At 56.0% G+C, this 15553-nt stretch overlaps 1 protein-coding gene across 2 annotated transcripts; it reads left to right on the top strand.

The window, feature by feature from the left end:
- Positions 1–1424: 1424 nt before the first annotated feature.
- TSKU (tsukushi, small leucine rich proteoglycan) lies at positions 1425–15074 on the top strand. Of its 2 annotated transcripts, none has more exons than XM_006059608.4 (2): positions 1425–1714; positions 12587–15074. In XM_006059608.4, exons 1-2 carry the CDS (start codon positions 1440–1442, stop codon positions 13668–13670), a joined length of 1359 nt encoding a protein of 452 aa, XP_006059670.2. In that variant the 5' UTR covers positions 1425–1439; the 3' UTR covers positions 13671–15074. The 2 variants fall into 2 exon arrangements, with proteins under 2 accessions (XP_006059670.2, XP_006059669.1); XM_006059607.4 differs by lacking the exon at positions 1425–1714 and adding an exon at positions 2500–5179.
- The last annotated feature ends 479 nt before the right edge of the window (positions 15075–15553 follow it).

The following is a 15553-nucleotide window of genomic DNA, read 5'->3' as shown; positions in this document are numbered from 1 at the left end:
CAGGCCTGGAAAAAGTAGGAACGGGAAGGTCTCGGACCCTTCTTGAGGGCCCCAGGATGCACGGTTGAATGTCAACAGCATCCTTATTAAGCACGACTGTGAGGAGACTGGGTACAAAGAGGCCTATGGTACAATTTTAAAGACAGTTGTGATGAGACATCTGAGCTGGTGGCCTCCCAGTTCCAGAAGCTGGGATTCTAATGAGGGGAGGACGGTGAGAGGCAGAAAGGAGGGAGGGGAGCTTTCCCTGTCCCAGGCTGGTAGGACTAGGCTCCCAGCCTTCTCCCTGCACCTCCCTAACTGCCAGGGCCCCCAGGCCTGGCCATCCCAGGGGAGCAGAGCGGCCACCAGCACCGCCACCACCACGCAACCACACAGACTAGTGCCAGGGAGGGCCTGCAAGAGCACTTTGTCCCCTGGAAAGCCGATTTGTTTTTGCTGCCCTGAGGCCCGGGCAGTGGCCTCTACTCCTTCCTCCCAATCTCCTTACTTGTCTCTCTCCTTCCCCAGGCAGACAAGCAGACACAGACTCAGAAGCCCAAGCAAATTTTTTTTTAATAAAAAAAAAAAAAAAAGCAATAAAAGGAACAAAAAGACTGGGTGTGCAAGTCTGGGCTACTGTAAAGGGAACACTGCCCAATCTCTGCACAGCAGGAAAGCTCCTGGGAGGTCCAGGGTTCAAGGCCAAAACCTCCCTCAGCCCCCAGGCCATATACTTCTGGGGTGCCTGAGAACTAACACCTCCTTCAACCCCAGAGTGTCTGGGTGTGCAGGGAGACTCAAATTCAAGCCCCCCAACCAAACACACACACACACTCCTTGTAGGGAATGCATCCCACAGGCAATTTCTTCCCCCCAGCTCCCAAGTGAAAAAGGTTTCTTGGATGCTTTTCTGCACTTTTTACCATAAGGAAGGGTGAGAGAGGATGGGCTGCAGAGGGAGAAATAGATTTAAACTGCTCCCAGTTTCCCTTCTTAGAAATCTAACCAGAAGTCGATGGTTCCCTCCAGGAAAAGAAAAAAGAAATTAAAAAAAAAAAAAAAAAATCTGTTTCCCTCTCTCCTCTCTTGCCAGCTTTTCTGCCTAAGCCTGACTGTCTCTCTGTCGATTCGTCTTTCAGCCAGTCTTTCCCTGCTTCAGATTCTTGGACTCCCTCTCATTAACGTCTTGGAACCTCTTTCACCCGTTTTAAGGGGGGATGAACTCGAGAAGAGGGAACCCTCACCACCCAATCTCTTTCTTAAAAAAACATCTCTCTCTCTCTCATCTCTCTCTCTCTCTACACACACACACACACACACACACACTCCAGCGACGTCCAGATGTTCCCGACCGTGCGGCCATCTGCTGAGAAGGCTCAGGCGCTCCGGGGAAGCGGGCAGGGACCCCGGGATGCAGAAAGCTAGGAGCAAGGCCGACTAGAGTGGGCGGGAGCTGCATGAGCACTTTTGAGACGCTCCCTAGGGTGGAACCCGGGCTAGGCACGGGCTCTGCCGGCGGGCGGGGGCGCGGAGTGGGGAGCGCGCCGGGAAAGGCCAGCACTTTAGCGACACTCCCTAAGTCGCCGGGCGGCCGGCCGGAGCCGCCACTGGGCGCCGGGCGGGCGGGGGCTGGGGGGCGGGCCACGCCGCGCCGAGAAAAGCGCCGGCCGGAGGGCCCGCTGCCGGGCCGCCTGGGTGAGCGTGCCGAGGCGGCTGCGGCGCAGGCTTCCAGGTGGGTACGGGTCCCCGGGCAGAGCGGGAGTTCGCGCTGCAGGCAAAGGACCGGAGGCCCCTACCCCAGCCTCGCCGCTCCATCCGGCGGGCAAGCCGCGCTGGACGCAGGGGCGGGGCCGGGGCCCCTCAACTTTTCCCGGACCCAGGGCGTCGGCAGCGACCGCCTGACGCCCGGGGCTCGGCCAGAGTGAGGAACCTGGACCTAGAAGGGGGGCTTCCAGGAGACAAAGGCTCTGACCCGGGGCTGTGGGCGTCGGCCGGCGCCTCTGGGGTCTTTGTGCGGACACGTGCGTTTGTGGGTCTTTGTGAATTTGGTCCGGGGACATGCATCTGCCCGTGCCTTTGTGTGTCCGTGTTTTGGGGAAGGGGGCAAGGACCCGGGATGGGGGCCCGCGTTTGGTTGTGGGTGTGGGTGGGCGCATCGTTGTGTCCGCGTACGTGGTCTGTGCCTGTCGACGTGTCTGGGTTGGGTGTCCGCGGAGTATGTGCGCGCCGAGAGCCAGACACCGCCCCAACTCCTCGCTCCCCTCAGTCCACCCGGGCCAACTTAGCTTCAAACTTTTCTCTGCGTTCCTCCTCCCCGCTGCATCCCGGGCCGGGGGCCGGGGAGGGGGGTCGCTGGCAGTCCTCCCTTCCTACACCTCAGGGGTTTTTAGAGCCGAGAGGGGATGAATAGGATTGGTGGGTGGGGGGATCGGCAGCGCCTGAAGACTGATCCGAGCCAAGGCTGGGCAGAGCGTGCCGAACACCCCAGGCGAAGTGGCTGGGAGAAGAGAGGTAAGCAGCGGGTCCTGGCCCCCCGACTTGGGGGCTGAAGAGAGGAGAGGAACGGGCACCGGTGTGGCCCGCCCTACGCTTCTCGGAGAGAGTGTGTGTGACTGAGAGAGACTTGTCTGTTTGGAGGAGAGGCCAGCCCCTGGGGCCCCCCTGCCCCTCCTCCCGCTCCTCCTCTTTGAGATCCGCACTCGGTTTGTATCCCGCCCCTGGGGTGAGGGGGTTGAACCCTCCAATCTCAAAGGTGGAAAGGTGATGACGCCTACGAGGACCTCCAGCTGGGCTGCTGGCAGTAGGAACCTTGCACACTCTAGTTTCAAATGGAACATCCACTGGCCCACAGTATGGCACTAGGCAAGTTGCTTAACCTTTCTGAGCCGCAGTCACCCTGTCCTGGATGGGGTGAAAACTCCCTCGCGAGGCAGAGCCTGCGGTGGGGATGAGCAGCGCAGCCAGGGACGGCCAGAGTGCAGTGCCCACCCACACTTGCCTGGCGAAGGAGGTGACTCAGGAGCTTCTGATCCTCCCTGCCTGCTCTACTCTTCGATAAGTCCAGACTTGCAGAGTTCAAGTCTGATCTGAGAGTGAGGGCTCAGACTGCCGGGAGCCTGCTTTTTGATCCTGGGTGGCAAAGATAAACCCAACAGCCCCCCTCCCTCCCCTACCCCTTGCCAGTCTTTAACCTAGAATTTTGCTAGGTCCTGCAGATGTGAAGGGTGGGTACAAGCCACTCACCTTGGAAAGAGGCAACTGTGGGCGCTTTCCTTGCCCTCTTTGGGCCTCAGTTTCCTTGCTGGAAAAGGGGTTGCTGACAGCCTCTTTCTTCCCTTCCTATTGTGGCTGACTGGTTGAGACCTTAGAACCTGGAAACACTTTGATATTTAACACTTCCATTCTGACTTGGCACTGATTTACTCTTTTGAAGAGGGAGAGGGGAGCTGGCTGTGAAGTTATGTAGAGATTAAGGCCTTCCTGGAGTCCGTGCAGTCCAGGAAGGCTGAAAAGCAGCAGAATGAGGAAGTGGGGGGAATACACTGGGAAAAGAGGCAGAAAGTGCCTCCCCCCTAGGGAACTGCACTGCATGACTCTGTGTCCCGAAACAGCACAGGGGTGGTCAGCATTGTGGACTGCCAGATGCAAGACTGGGGAAGAAGGGATGAAATTCAACCTGAGGCTGGGAGGGACTGCAGGGGCCACAGAAGAGAGCCTTGAATGCCAAACCTAGGAGTGGAGATCTAGGCAGTGGAGAGCTGCTGGAGGGTTTTTTAAGCTGGCATGATAGGGCGGGGTTGGTAATTCTCAGAAACTGTCCTCTGGCTCGTGGGTGGTGCTGGAGCCTGGGAAGCCAGTCTGGAGGCTTGAGTGCTCCAGCCTCTTAGAGTCAGAAGGAGATTTTCACTTATTTCATTGCTTCCTAGCTCTGTGACCTTGGGCAAGTGACTCTACCTCTCTGATTCTCAGTCTCCTCATCTTTCAAATGAGGATAGTAATTCTGGTCTCACTGACTGTTATGGATGTTAAATACGATGACAAACTACCTGTGCTAATAAAATGAGAAGAGGTTTGTGGCCTGTATTGCATTGTGCAGACATCTGTCGAACTGCACTAACAGTAGAAGGCAGAGCCAGTATCTACTATGGGTCCTAAACCTTAGTTCACCACCTGGCAAAAGCCCTAAGTATCCTGCAAGCTTGGACCAACTGATACCCTCTCCTAGCAGAGGGAAGCTTTTTGCCCAGGGCATTTCTCCCATCTGGCTTATCCACTTCACATGGCCAGGTCCACGCAGGAGAGGAGCTGGACCATCAGAATTGGAGATGGCCACACGTCACAAAGTGTGTTGAACCTTGACGGGGTGGCCCAGGAGGAGAGTGACCTTTACTGGATGAAGGGCGAGTTAGACTGGGAAAACCTCACAGAGGAGGTGACTTTTGAATCAAATGAGTGAGAATTTGTATGGAGGACAAAGAAAAGGTTGTCTCTGTCATCTTCACTGAAGGGGACAGCCTGTGCAAAGACATGGGGCCCAAGGAGAAAGACAGGCCCCCAGACAGGCAAGCTCTCTTGGCAGGAGAGGCTTTAAAGTAGGAGCGGTGGTGCGGTCCTGGTCTGTCTGGATGGCATTCTGGTGCCCAGCAAGGCTGGCAGGTGGAGGCAGAGGGCCAGGAATGAGGCTGTTGCAGCAGTTCTGGCCAGGAGGCCTCCTGAACCCGACCGGGGCAAGGCCACGGGGAGAGGGAGGGGAGGACAGTGAGCCCCCCACCCGGGGTGGCTGCCAAGTCTCAGGTCCTCATTCTGTCACCGGTGACACACCTGCTTCAGCCTCCACGATATTTCCACACTCCCTTATCAGCTCGCTGGCAGAGCGCTTGTAGCCCAAGTGAAGCCCTGGAGGGTGCACTGAGCATCCAGGAAGAGTCCGTGTTGGCGTCTTCTCTATCCTCTGCCCCTGCCTTGCTTTCAGATCTGCTGGTGTCACTGCTCCTTTTTCTTTCCTGGTCTCTGAAATTACGCTCTGGTCAGGGGGTGGGGCCGGAACCCACATGCAGTGAGCACCAGTGTGTGCCAGGCCTCAGTCTTCCTTTATCTCATGTAATCCTCAGTGACCTTGTGGGAACAGCACCAGGTTTCTCACCAGGTTGCAGATGAAGACTCGGCAGGGAGAGGATACACACAGGCCTCCTAGCAGGTGAGGTTCGGTGGGGTGGAGCCCAGTGTGCCTGACTGCAAAAGCCATTTCCTCTGCCCCATACTGCCTTCTCGTGTGCCTACACATGCCTCAGACCAAAGGGAACTTGCCAAGCTTCAGAATGGAGAAAATAGTATTGGGAGCCTTGTCTGTTTCTCTGTAGATTATTCTCCAGGGATGATGTCATGGAGGAGCGTAGGCACCAGGTGTCAGAACACCTGGATCCTGAGTCCAGCCTCTGACCTCACTGGCTCTGTGACTCTGGGCAGATCACCGAACCTCTCTGGGTCTCTAGGCAGGTGTACAATAGATACCATGCCATCCAACCTGCTGATCTTGTAGGGTGACTGAGCAGATGAGAGTTGAGGAGGCAGTGGAAAGACTGAGAGGTGTCCTTTGGTGAGGTGGCAATATTCTAAATGCCTGATGTATCTTCATATAGTACCTGCTCTGTGCCAGGCCTAGCAGTCAGCTTCCAAGACCTAAAAGTGAATCTAACCCCATGCCTGCCCACAGGAGCACAAATAGGTAAATGTAATTATAGTCCAGCATAAGCCACATGTGCCCATTTGTAAGTTGAGGCACAGCCGTATAAGGAGCATTGGATTTGATTTGAGACTGGTTCCTATTCTGCCCCATTCAATGTCAGTCTTCTTGTCTGCACAACAGGGACAGGAGTCCCCATGGTCAAGGGTGGTGGGGAGGCAGAAAGGAGCCACTGCTGCAGAAGTGTGTGGTCAGCTGATGTGTTTGCACAGATGTGTGGCATTAGTGCCTCTGTTGGGAGAGCCAACCCTCAAGGCTCCGGGAGTTTGGCCCTAGGCATTCTCTTTGCCTTGCATTTCCAGAACTGACTTAAGCAGTTGGGGGCCAGGACACTGATGGAATTTCCACCTGGGGATTTCATTGGCATCAACTTGCGTGAGCTCACGATGAAGGGTGGGACGTGACTCAGCACTGAGCAGCCAGTGGAGACAAAACCCATCTTGGGTGGATGCTCAGTCCCCTGCCCAGCTCGTCCCTTTACCAGGGGCTTCCCCTTAAAGACGTGGTGAGGAGCTGGCAAATCTGTGGGCCAGAGATGCTGGGGTGCAGGTGACTGGGACCAGGAGGACACGAGCTGGAACCCCTAGCCCCAGATAGGCCTCAGAGGAGAAAGGAGATGGGGGCCTTGCCAGCAGACACCAGCATGGTGACCAGAGGCTGTTAGCACAAGTAGTCAAAGACCCGTCGGGTGCCTGGCACCTCTTTGGGTAGTTGGGTGGGGAGGAAAAGAACAACAAATAACATGGTCATGGCTTTCAGAAAGCTTAATAAATCATCACGGTCCTTGTCTACTATGCATTCAGCACTCAGCTTGTAGGAGTCGCACCAAATGTTTCACTCACTGTCCCCTAATGCTTCCACCAACCCTGTGTTGTCACCCGTGTTGAGGACACTGAGCCTCAGCAAGGTTGAGACGTGCCCAAGTCCAGTAGGTACAAAGCTGAATCCACAGCCAGCTCTGTGTCCCGCGGTTGACTCTTAATTTCTGGGCCCTCCATTCATCCAGCAAGTTTGCCATGCCTGCCAGGCCTGGCTCTGGCCCCAGGTGGGGGAAGGGTTAACAGGTGAAGAAGGCAGGGTCACCGCCCCAAGATGCTTCACACTTCAAGTCAGGAAACAGGCAGGTCAATAAAGGCAGAGAATTTACCTAGTGTGCGTCTGAAGGTGTGTTGACAGTACGGAGCCAGAGGCCCTGCGAAGCCAGGAAAGGAGGGGGAGTGGCCCAGGGGCCTGAATGGACAGAACGGGCTTTGTTCCACTGGCAGGGCTGGGGCAGGCCTGGGGGGTGCGGCTGTCCTGGCAGTAGTGTGAAGCATCCAAACCCAGGTCCCAGGTCCTGCTGTGCTGTTTCCTTGCCATCACAGTCCCTCTCTGGGCCTCAGTTACCTGTGATCTCGGAGGGGCCTTCAGCTCTTCCAGTCCTGGAATCCTCTTGAGTTTGGGGAAGTGTGCACTAAGGCTGAGACTTGTTCAGAGGCCACCACCATAGGTTCAGATCAAGATGGGACTTTCAACCAGAGGGACCATGAGGGCAGATCTGCACAGAGGTGCAGATACCTGTGTGCCAGAGAGAACTTGGTTTCTGTAGGTAAAGCGGAAGTCAGGAGGTTTCTCAGAAGGGGCATGATCTAGCCAGAGCTGCTTGAGAGGCTCTCCTAGCGGGGTCTGGGGTGTTGCAGTGGGGAGACCTGCCTGGGGACCTCTTAGGGTCCCACCACTGACACTGTAACTTTCCTTAGCGTCCCGATGGACCCATCAAGCAATCACTCATGGCCCCTGCCCAGCGGACCTCATGCCGCTAAGCCTTTGTCTGGCTGCCCTTATGTTCTGTAACCTGGCTCATCAGTAGATGACTTTGATCTGCAGGTTAGGGTTTGGAGAGAAAGTGAAGTATCCTCTCTTGGCATTCCATGGTGAATACCTGCCTGCCTTTTCCTTTCTCCTGAGTGTAGATCACAGGGTCTCGAGAGAAGGAAGGAGGCAGAGTCAGTTCTACAAGACAAGAAAACTGAGGTTCCAAGAAAGAAAACTCTAAAGTTCACACAGTTAGTAGCAGGGCTGGCACTAGAGTCCTGGTCTTCTGGATCTAAGGCAGGTGCTAGATCTTGATATGAGTTGGTCTCCTGTCCCCATTGCTGGTCTGTAAGCCTCATGGGGACAGAGGCCCTGGGATCTCCTGCCCTGACCCCAGCATGCACCTCATAGGGCCTAACAGACCGCCTTGCCCTCAGCAATTTAGTGCTGCGGTTGATTGTATCTGGAGTGGATATGGGTAGAGGTGGAATGAAAAGGGACAGTCTTTCAATTATATGGCTTCCACCCGCTTGGGGCCTCATTTCTCTACAGGGATGTTGGTCTTCTGAGTCTCTTCACGGCCACCTTCTCTGCGGCTGACGGAACCATCATTAGTATCCCAGATTCACAGCTGAAGGAACTGGTCCAGAGAGGTTAAGTGACTTGCTCAGTTCTATTGCAAGTTGATGTCGAGAGTCTTCTCAGTCTCTGTGCAGGCCTTTCCTCTCCCTGGAGCTGAGGCTAGCGGTTTTTGTGAAGAGGAACTCACATTTAGTCATCCCTTCCCAGACCCAGCAGCCCTGTTGAGAAACAGCATAGCTTGGTTTCCCAGGAAGAACTGCTTTCCTGGAGGGCAGTAGTAAGACGTTTGTCATGTTTGATAGTGTCTGCTGGAGAAAGAGAAATCCCCACCCCAGCCACTCCCTGTCTGTGGAGGAGGGCAGGGGAGCCCCCACTGAACCCTCCCCCGTGTGGGGAACCATGCTCAGGTGCCTCCCTTACCAGTACGTTTCATCCTCTTGACAGGCCTGTGAGATGGCTATTAACACCTGTATTTGACACATGAGGAGGCTGAGGCTTGGAGATTGTGATTAGCCAAGGTCAGAGAAAGCAGAGATGGCCATGAGACAGTCCTGAGTCTTCATTACTCAGTCTGTTTTATATCTATATATATATAGTTATTATAAGAGAGGAAATAAGAGGGGGGGGGGAAAGGAGATTAAGACATGGTGAAACCACCCAAAGTTCTGCCATCTAAAGGAAGACCACTACAGGGTTGACAGATTTTCTTCTAGACTTTCTAAAATTACCATTTAGGTTGGTCTTTTTTAAAACGTATGGCTATAATTTTCTTAGCATGCAATTTACCCTCATGATCCTTAGCATTATGGCATCAGCCCCCTCCTACATGAGGTTGCAGACTCTTCTGAGCACTATTTTTATTGACTCCATAAGATCCCTAGGAGAGTTCCACAGGCATCTTGAGGGGACTGGGAAGCACTGGGCCTGGAGTCAGAAGGTCAGAGCCTGAGCATCAACTGCCATCACCTCACTGGCAACCCAGGGACAAGATGAGGGACCTCAGCTTTCTCATCTAGAAAGTGAGGGATTGCACGCCCTGCTCTGCAGCCCTCACAGCTCAAATAAGCAAAGGTCTTTTGGAAAATATCAAGGGCTGTGCCCTTGGCAGGGGTTTTCCTTATCTTCCCTCAGTTTCCTCCTGAGAAAGTTGTGCCCTGCCTTTGGCTCCTGGGCCTTTTGCTCTAAGCAGCAAAACCAGACCTCAGCATCTCTGAGTCACTCACACAAAGGCACTCCTCACGTTACCCAAAAGGGGACATGACCTCTGAGCAGAGCAGGGTTACCAACCCTCAAAGACCACTAGCCCACGTCTCTGCCTTTGCCCCCTGCTGGCTCCAAAGTTGAGAGACCTTCCAGAGATTTCTCTCTTCTTTTTTTCTTCTCCCAGGAAAAGATAAGGAAAACCCCTACCAAAGGCACAGCCCTTGATATTTTCCAAAAGACCTTTGCTTACTTGAGCTGTGAGGGCTGCAGAGCAGGGCCTGCAATCCCTCACTTTCCAGATGAGAAAGCTGAGGTCCCTCATCTTGTCCCTGGGTCCCCAGTGAGGTGATAGCAGCTGATGCTCAGGCTCTGACCTTCTGATTCCAGGCCCAGGGCTTCCCAGTCCCAGCCGCATGGGACAACCCTGAGAGACTTCTGGGCTCTGCTGTGACCTCAGGAACACCCAAGAGCCACTGAGTATTAGGAAGCTGGGCACTGACGGTCACAGCAGCCGACAGTAGCTGGAGCCTGGCCCTGGGACCCTGGACGCTTAGCTCTTTTCCCAGCAACACACAGGAGTGCACGTTCCCCCTGAACCTAGCCAGTTACGAGGTTACCAAGGCCTGAGTTCACTTGCTGGTCTCTGACGCCTTCCCTTGCCATCCTCAGTTTCCTCCACTGTAACACGGACATAAGAGTGACCTCCCGGAGTGACCGAGAATGGCGTAAGGGGACATGTGACTGGCACGTGGTGAGGACAGGCTCAGTCACTGTCAGCACTTTCCACTCGGTCCAGGCCTGGCCCAGAACCAGGGCCCACGGAGAGGTGCCCACAGTGCGGGGCTGAGCAGGGACCTGGTCTGGGGTGTCCTGGGAGCATCACAAGCAGTTTTCCAGGCGGGTCTCCACCCACACTCCTGCTCCTCTGTGGCCCGGTGATGACCACCCAGCACATGTGCACAGCGCTTCACAGTTGGCATTGCTCTGTATGTGACTTGCATCGGTGTGTAGGAGGCAGGCAGGAATTACTGCCTTGTGGTACAGAGGACAAAGCTGAGGGCTGGAGAGGCCCCTCGTCAGGGGGGTAGGGGAGCATTGAGCTGAGTTACATAAGCAGGAGCTCATGAGGGGCTGTTTGGCACTTGAGAGGCACATTGTATAATCACCTTTGGGAACGAAGGGTAATCTTAGGCCTTTTTGTGTGCATTTGGTGTTTGTTTAAACCCCAGGAAGGGGTGGGTATGAGCAGATCAGCTTAGCAGGGAAGGTGAGGCCCTAGGTAGTAATGAACTCCTGCTGTGAGAAGCTCACCCCAGGGAACAAAAGGGGTGTGAAGCAACTTAATATTTTCCTTTTGGTTCCAGACATTGGAACACTCTGTCCAGCCTCAATTGGGACCGAGCCCAGGATGCACCTGGGCTGGGTTTAATCCTCAAATTGGACTCCGGAAAAGAAAGGGGTGGGAGAGGAAGGGCCTGCAGAGGGAGGCCGAGGAGAAGCGCCCAAGTGCAGATCAAGTGGCTGCCCCTTTAAAGTTTCATGTAGAACTGGTAATGAGATCCTGCTGCTCCCCCCAGCCCACCCCTCCCTAAAGACCAGGGGGAGGAAGGTTGGAGGGGAAGACGTGGCAGGGGTGCAGAGCGGAGAGCTGGGCCACTCCAGCTGAAGGATCTGCTGGCGTGAGGCTTGGTGTCTTCTGTTTCCGGGCTGAGTAGCTGCTCTTCTAGCAGGAGAGGGTGACCACAGACTGTCCAGTTAGCAGCTTTCTTTCACTGCTCAGCCTTCTCTCTCATCCTCCAGGGAGCTGCAGATGTGTGTGGGGATGCGTGTTGAGGGTGGCAGTGTACAGGTGGTGCTTGGCATCAATGGCAGCTGCTGTTAGAGTTATCCAGGGAGAGGCAGTGAAGCCAGGTGAGGGGCAGTGGCTTGCATTGTAGCCCCCGTCGATGGGAAGAGCCCCTCTTGGATCGCATCTCTCCTGCCAGTCCTGGAGGCAGCAGAGGAAAGTAGAATTAGGACTGAGCAGGCCTGGGTTCTAATCCTGCCCTGCTTTTTACATACAGGCTTTGGGTAAAACCTTTTTTGTCTCTGAGCCTCTATTTATTTATCTGTATAATGGGAGACACAGCCTAGCTGCCTGCCGTGGGTTAAAGGAAGGGCCAGAAAAGTGTAATCACTCTAACAGCTTGGGGGTCAAGGTGGGCAAGGGGAAGGGACTCAGCAGAGTGGTCCCCAGGCCCATCTGGAAGTCTAGATGCAGGGTCCCCTGTTGGAATGAAGGATCCTGCCCCTAGAGGCCAGGCCAGGGGAGAGGGCTTATGACTGAACCCAGCCATTGTTACCCACAAAAAGAGTGAGGAGGGGACAGTCGCTACAGGGCCCCCTTGCAGGAGAGGCCTTGGTCTGGGAAGCTGGAGCAGGGGTCTCAGGCACAGCTCAGCACGACAGTGAGCCATGCCCCTTTGAGCACTGTTCAGTTCTGCTCCCACTCACGTGTGGCCATGCATGGCTTTCTGAACCTGAGTCTCAGTTTCCTCTTCGTGAAGTGCTGACAAGATTGCTGCCGTGCGGCTTCTGTGGCTGTGAGGGCTGAGTGAGGCCGTGCAGGGAGCCAGCGAGCACAGCACCGAGCCCGCAGCACAGGCTCTGCAGAGGTGAGGGGAGCACTCCCCAAAAGCACCTGCCCTTCACATCCCGCGGCAGGACGGTGAACACGTACGAAGACTCTGGCTTCCACCTTCACTCCAGAACAGGCCCACTCTCACCTGCCAATCTTATTCAAGAAAGGGTTTGCATACTTCCAGTTTAAAATCCAGCTATCTAGCCTAACTCGCCATATCATACAGATGGGGAGACAGGCCAGAGAGGAACAGGGACTAGGAATTATTTGAGGAAGGGGTATTCAGGGAAGGCGTCTAGGGGCACTGAGGGGCATGTGGCAATTTTCATCTGTGCCTACACATGTTGGCCAGGGTCTCCCAGGTTGGGCGAGAACCATCTGGAATGGGGTGCGTGCGTGCTTATGGTCAGTTCAGTTGTGTCTGACTCCTTGTGACCCTTTGGACTGTAACCCTCCAGGCTCCTCTGTCCATGGGATTCTCCAGGCAAGAATAGTGGAGTTGGTTGCCATTCCCTTCTCCAGGGGATTCCCCACCTAGGGATCGCTCCTGCATCTCTTATGTTTCCTGCATTGGCAGGCAGGTTCTTTACCACTAATGCTACCTGGGAAGCCCCTGGAATGGGGTACCCACTACCAACCCTGACCTGTGGCTCTCTTTCTAGCCCCACCATGCCGTGGCCCCTGCTGCCGCTCCTGCTGCTGCTGCTGCTGGCCGCAAGCGGGGCCCAGACCACCCGGCCCTGCTTCCCCGGGTGCCAGTGCGAGGTGGAGACCTTCGGCCTCTTTGACAGCTTCAGCCTGACACGGGTAGACTGCAGCGGCCTGGGCCCCCACATCGTGCCCGTGCCCATCCCCCTGGACACAGCCCACCTGGACTTGTCCTCAAATCGGCTGGAGACGGTGAACGAGTCTGTGTTGGCAGGGCCGGGCTACACCACACTGTCTGGCCTGGATCTCAGCTACAACCTGCTCACCAGCCTCTCACCCACGGCCTTCTCCCGCCTCCGCTACCTGGAGTCGCTCGACCTCAGCCACAATGGCCTGGCCGCCCTGCCCGCTGAGAGCTTCACCAGCTCGCCCCTGAGCGACGTGAACCTGAGCCACAACCGGCTCCGCGAGGTCTCCGTGTCCGCCTTCGCCACCCACAGCCAGGGCAGGACGCTGCACGTGGACCTCTCCCACAACCTCCTCCACCGCCTGCTACCCGATTCCTCGCGGGCTGGCCAGCCGGCGCCCACCATTCAGAGCCTCAACCTGGCCTGGAACCGGCTCCGTGCTGTGCCCGACCTCCGGGGCCTGCCCCTGCGCTACCTGAGCCTGGATGGGAACCCGCTGGCAGCCATCGGCCCCGGCACCTTTGAGGGGCTGGCGGGCCTCACTCACCTGTCGCTGGGCAGCCTGCAGGGTCTCCCCATGCTGGCGCCCCACAGCTTCCATGAGCTGCAGGGCCTGCAGGTCCTGGACTTGTCCAGCAACCCCAGGCTCCGGTGGGCAGGACCTGAGGTGTTCTCAGGCCTGGGCTCCCTGCAGGAGCTGGACCTGTCGGGCACGGGCCTGGTGCCCCTGCCCGAGAAGCTGCTCGTCCACCTCCCCGCACTGCAGAGCATCAGCGTGGGCCAGGGCGTGCAGTGCCGGCGCCTGGTGCGGGAGGGCACCTACCCACGGCAGCCTGGCTTCACCCCCAAGGTGGCTCTGCACTGCATAGACACCCAGGAGTTAGCCGCCAGGGGCTCCAATACCTTGTGACGAATGGCGCGCCTGGGGCCGTGGAACAGACTGTGCCCTGGGGTTCCTCGGGTCCTGGGTAATTTATATTTTAATGTGCCAGTGCCCACAGGGACTCTCCATTCCTGTGTGGCAGCATCATTGAAAGAGAGGCTTTGAACCTGGGACCCACACCCAGGAGCAAAGTTTCGCCCTTTTGTCTATGTTGCTCCCCGGACCATAAGCCGAGGGTCTTCGATGCCAAACCAGACAGCAGTCCCCTGCTGTCCTTCCCCACTTGTCCCCAAAGTGCCTTCCCTGAGGCCTGGACCAACCTGACCTGTGACAGGAGGTGGGTGGGAGGGAGGTCCAGCCACTCGGACGTGGGTTCTTCTATGGCATAAATCTCTCTTTGTTCTGGCCATGTGAGGCCTACCTCATTCTTTTTTCTTCCCCTAGAACTCTGGATAGGACTTAAGTTATAGAAAGGATGGGAGAAAAATGTCAAGCCCACTTCCTCATGTGACAGATGGGGAAACTGAGGCCTAGAGAAGGAAAAATGGTGTTCAGAGGTCTTACAACAGCAGAGGCATGAGTGAATCAGTGTCTGGCCTGCCTACCCACAGGGCCCGTTTGCACTTTTCTCTCTTCTCTAAATCATGCCCCCCTCCCCTTTCTGGGTCCCCCTTGCTTCCAAGACTCACATCCTCCCATTTGTGCCCTTTCCCTGTCATCCCCAGGAGGGCAGGCCAGGGCCTCAAGGATGGCACTCTGGGCCCGGTAACTAGCTGTGGCACAGGCTAAGTCAGTTCACCTCAGAGCCTCTGGAAGCCTCAGGGGTGCCAGTCCTAGTTTCCCACTTGGGTGGCATCCCCCAGCATCCAGAATGGAAATGTGCTCCTTGACCCCTGAGGTACTGCCTCTAGCTGGTTCCCCAGGAGCTGATGCAGTCCTGGAGCCCCACCAGCTCCGAGGGGCCTCCCGGAGTCAGCCCCTACTGGCCTTGTGCCCGACAGCCCAGCTCAGCCTACTGCGAACGCAGCCAAGGAGGCAGGGTACCCCCACCCATGTTTATGCTTCCCCACCAGGGTGGCATCTCAGCTCCCCAGCCCTGGGCTCTTTCCTTAGTATCAGTTTCATAAAAGTTGTTGCCTTTTTAATGGACTGTCACTTAGCACCACCACCCCCCCAATCCAGGTCCCTGCTGGCAGGGGATTGGAAATATGTCCTTTGTAAAAGAAAGAAGACATTGCATTTGTTCACTTTTGTAACACTGTGTCCTGGGGATGAGCTGGGAGAGGAGGTGTTGGGTAGAAGCCAGCCATATGTCGCCATGTGGGCATCCGTGGGGCTGGTCCCTCAGAGACGCCCACAGGACAAGGAGAGCTCTGTCCTCCCCCACGAGCCCCACCCAACACCTTGGTTTAATAAACACTACAAAGAGTCTTCCTCTTGCCATCATTTGACCAGCATCCATTGACATTCCCCAGACGGGTCTCTGGGGCCACAAGGATGAATCAAGACAAGCTTGTTCCCTCTGAAAAGCCCAATAACCTCCTAGGATTAGGGGAGTGAGGGAGGGAGTTCCTTGGGGTGGAAACTTTTGGTGCAACTTACACCCTCGACCTTCCTTACCTCTCTCCCTGCCTCCCCAGCTCCAGCTGTCAGGCCCTTGGCATGCCTCTGCCTTTGCTCAGGCTGTTACTCTGGGACCGGGCCCTTGCCCCCTCCCCCCACCCCAGTTTCTCTGCTCCTTCCCGGCCTAATAGACCCAGTTTCTGCCTCATCTCCTTACAAGCTTTCCCCAAGGTCTCCACCACCCCTCCCGCCCCTGCCACCTCCCGCTAAGCCCCAACAGTACGGTGTTCCTTGCTGGCACCCAAATGCTGTGGTACCTCTCCTGTTCACACACTTCCTGTGACAGG

Source organism: Bubalus bubalis, chromosome 16, assembly GCF_019923935.1.
Source record: "Bubalus bubalis isolate 160015118507 breed Murrah chromosome 16, NDDB_SH_1, whole genome shotgun sequence".
Classification (NCBI taxonomy): domain Eukaryota; kingdom Metazoa; phylum Chordata; class Mammalia; order Artiodactyla; family Bovidae; genus Bubalus; species Bubalus bubalis.
Note: the sequence above shows the minus strand (reverse complement) of the source record. Positions and strands in the feature narration are given on the sequence as shown.

Bases quoted from the DNA above. Each gene is read 5' to 3' on its own strand.
- TSKU (XM_006059608.4), top strand. From the start codon at position 1,440: ATGAGCACTTTTGAGACGCTCCCTAGGGTGGAACCCGGGCTAGGCACG. The intron at 1,715-12,586 runs GTGGGTACGGGT...CTCTCTTTCTAG, and splicing joins GCTGCGGCGCAGGCTTCCAG to CCCCACCATGCCGTGGCCCC.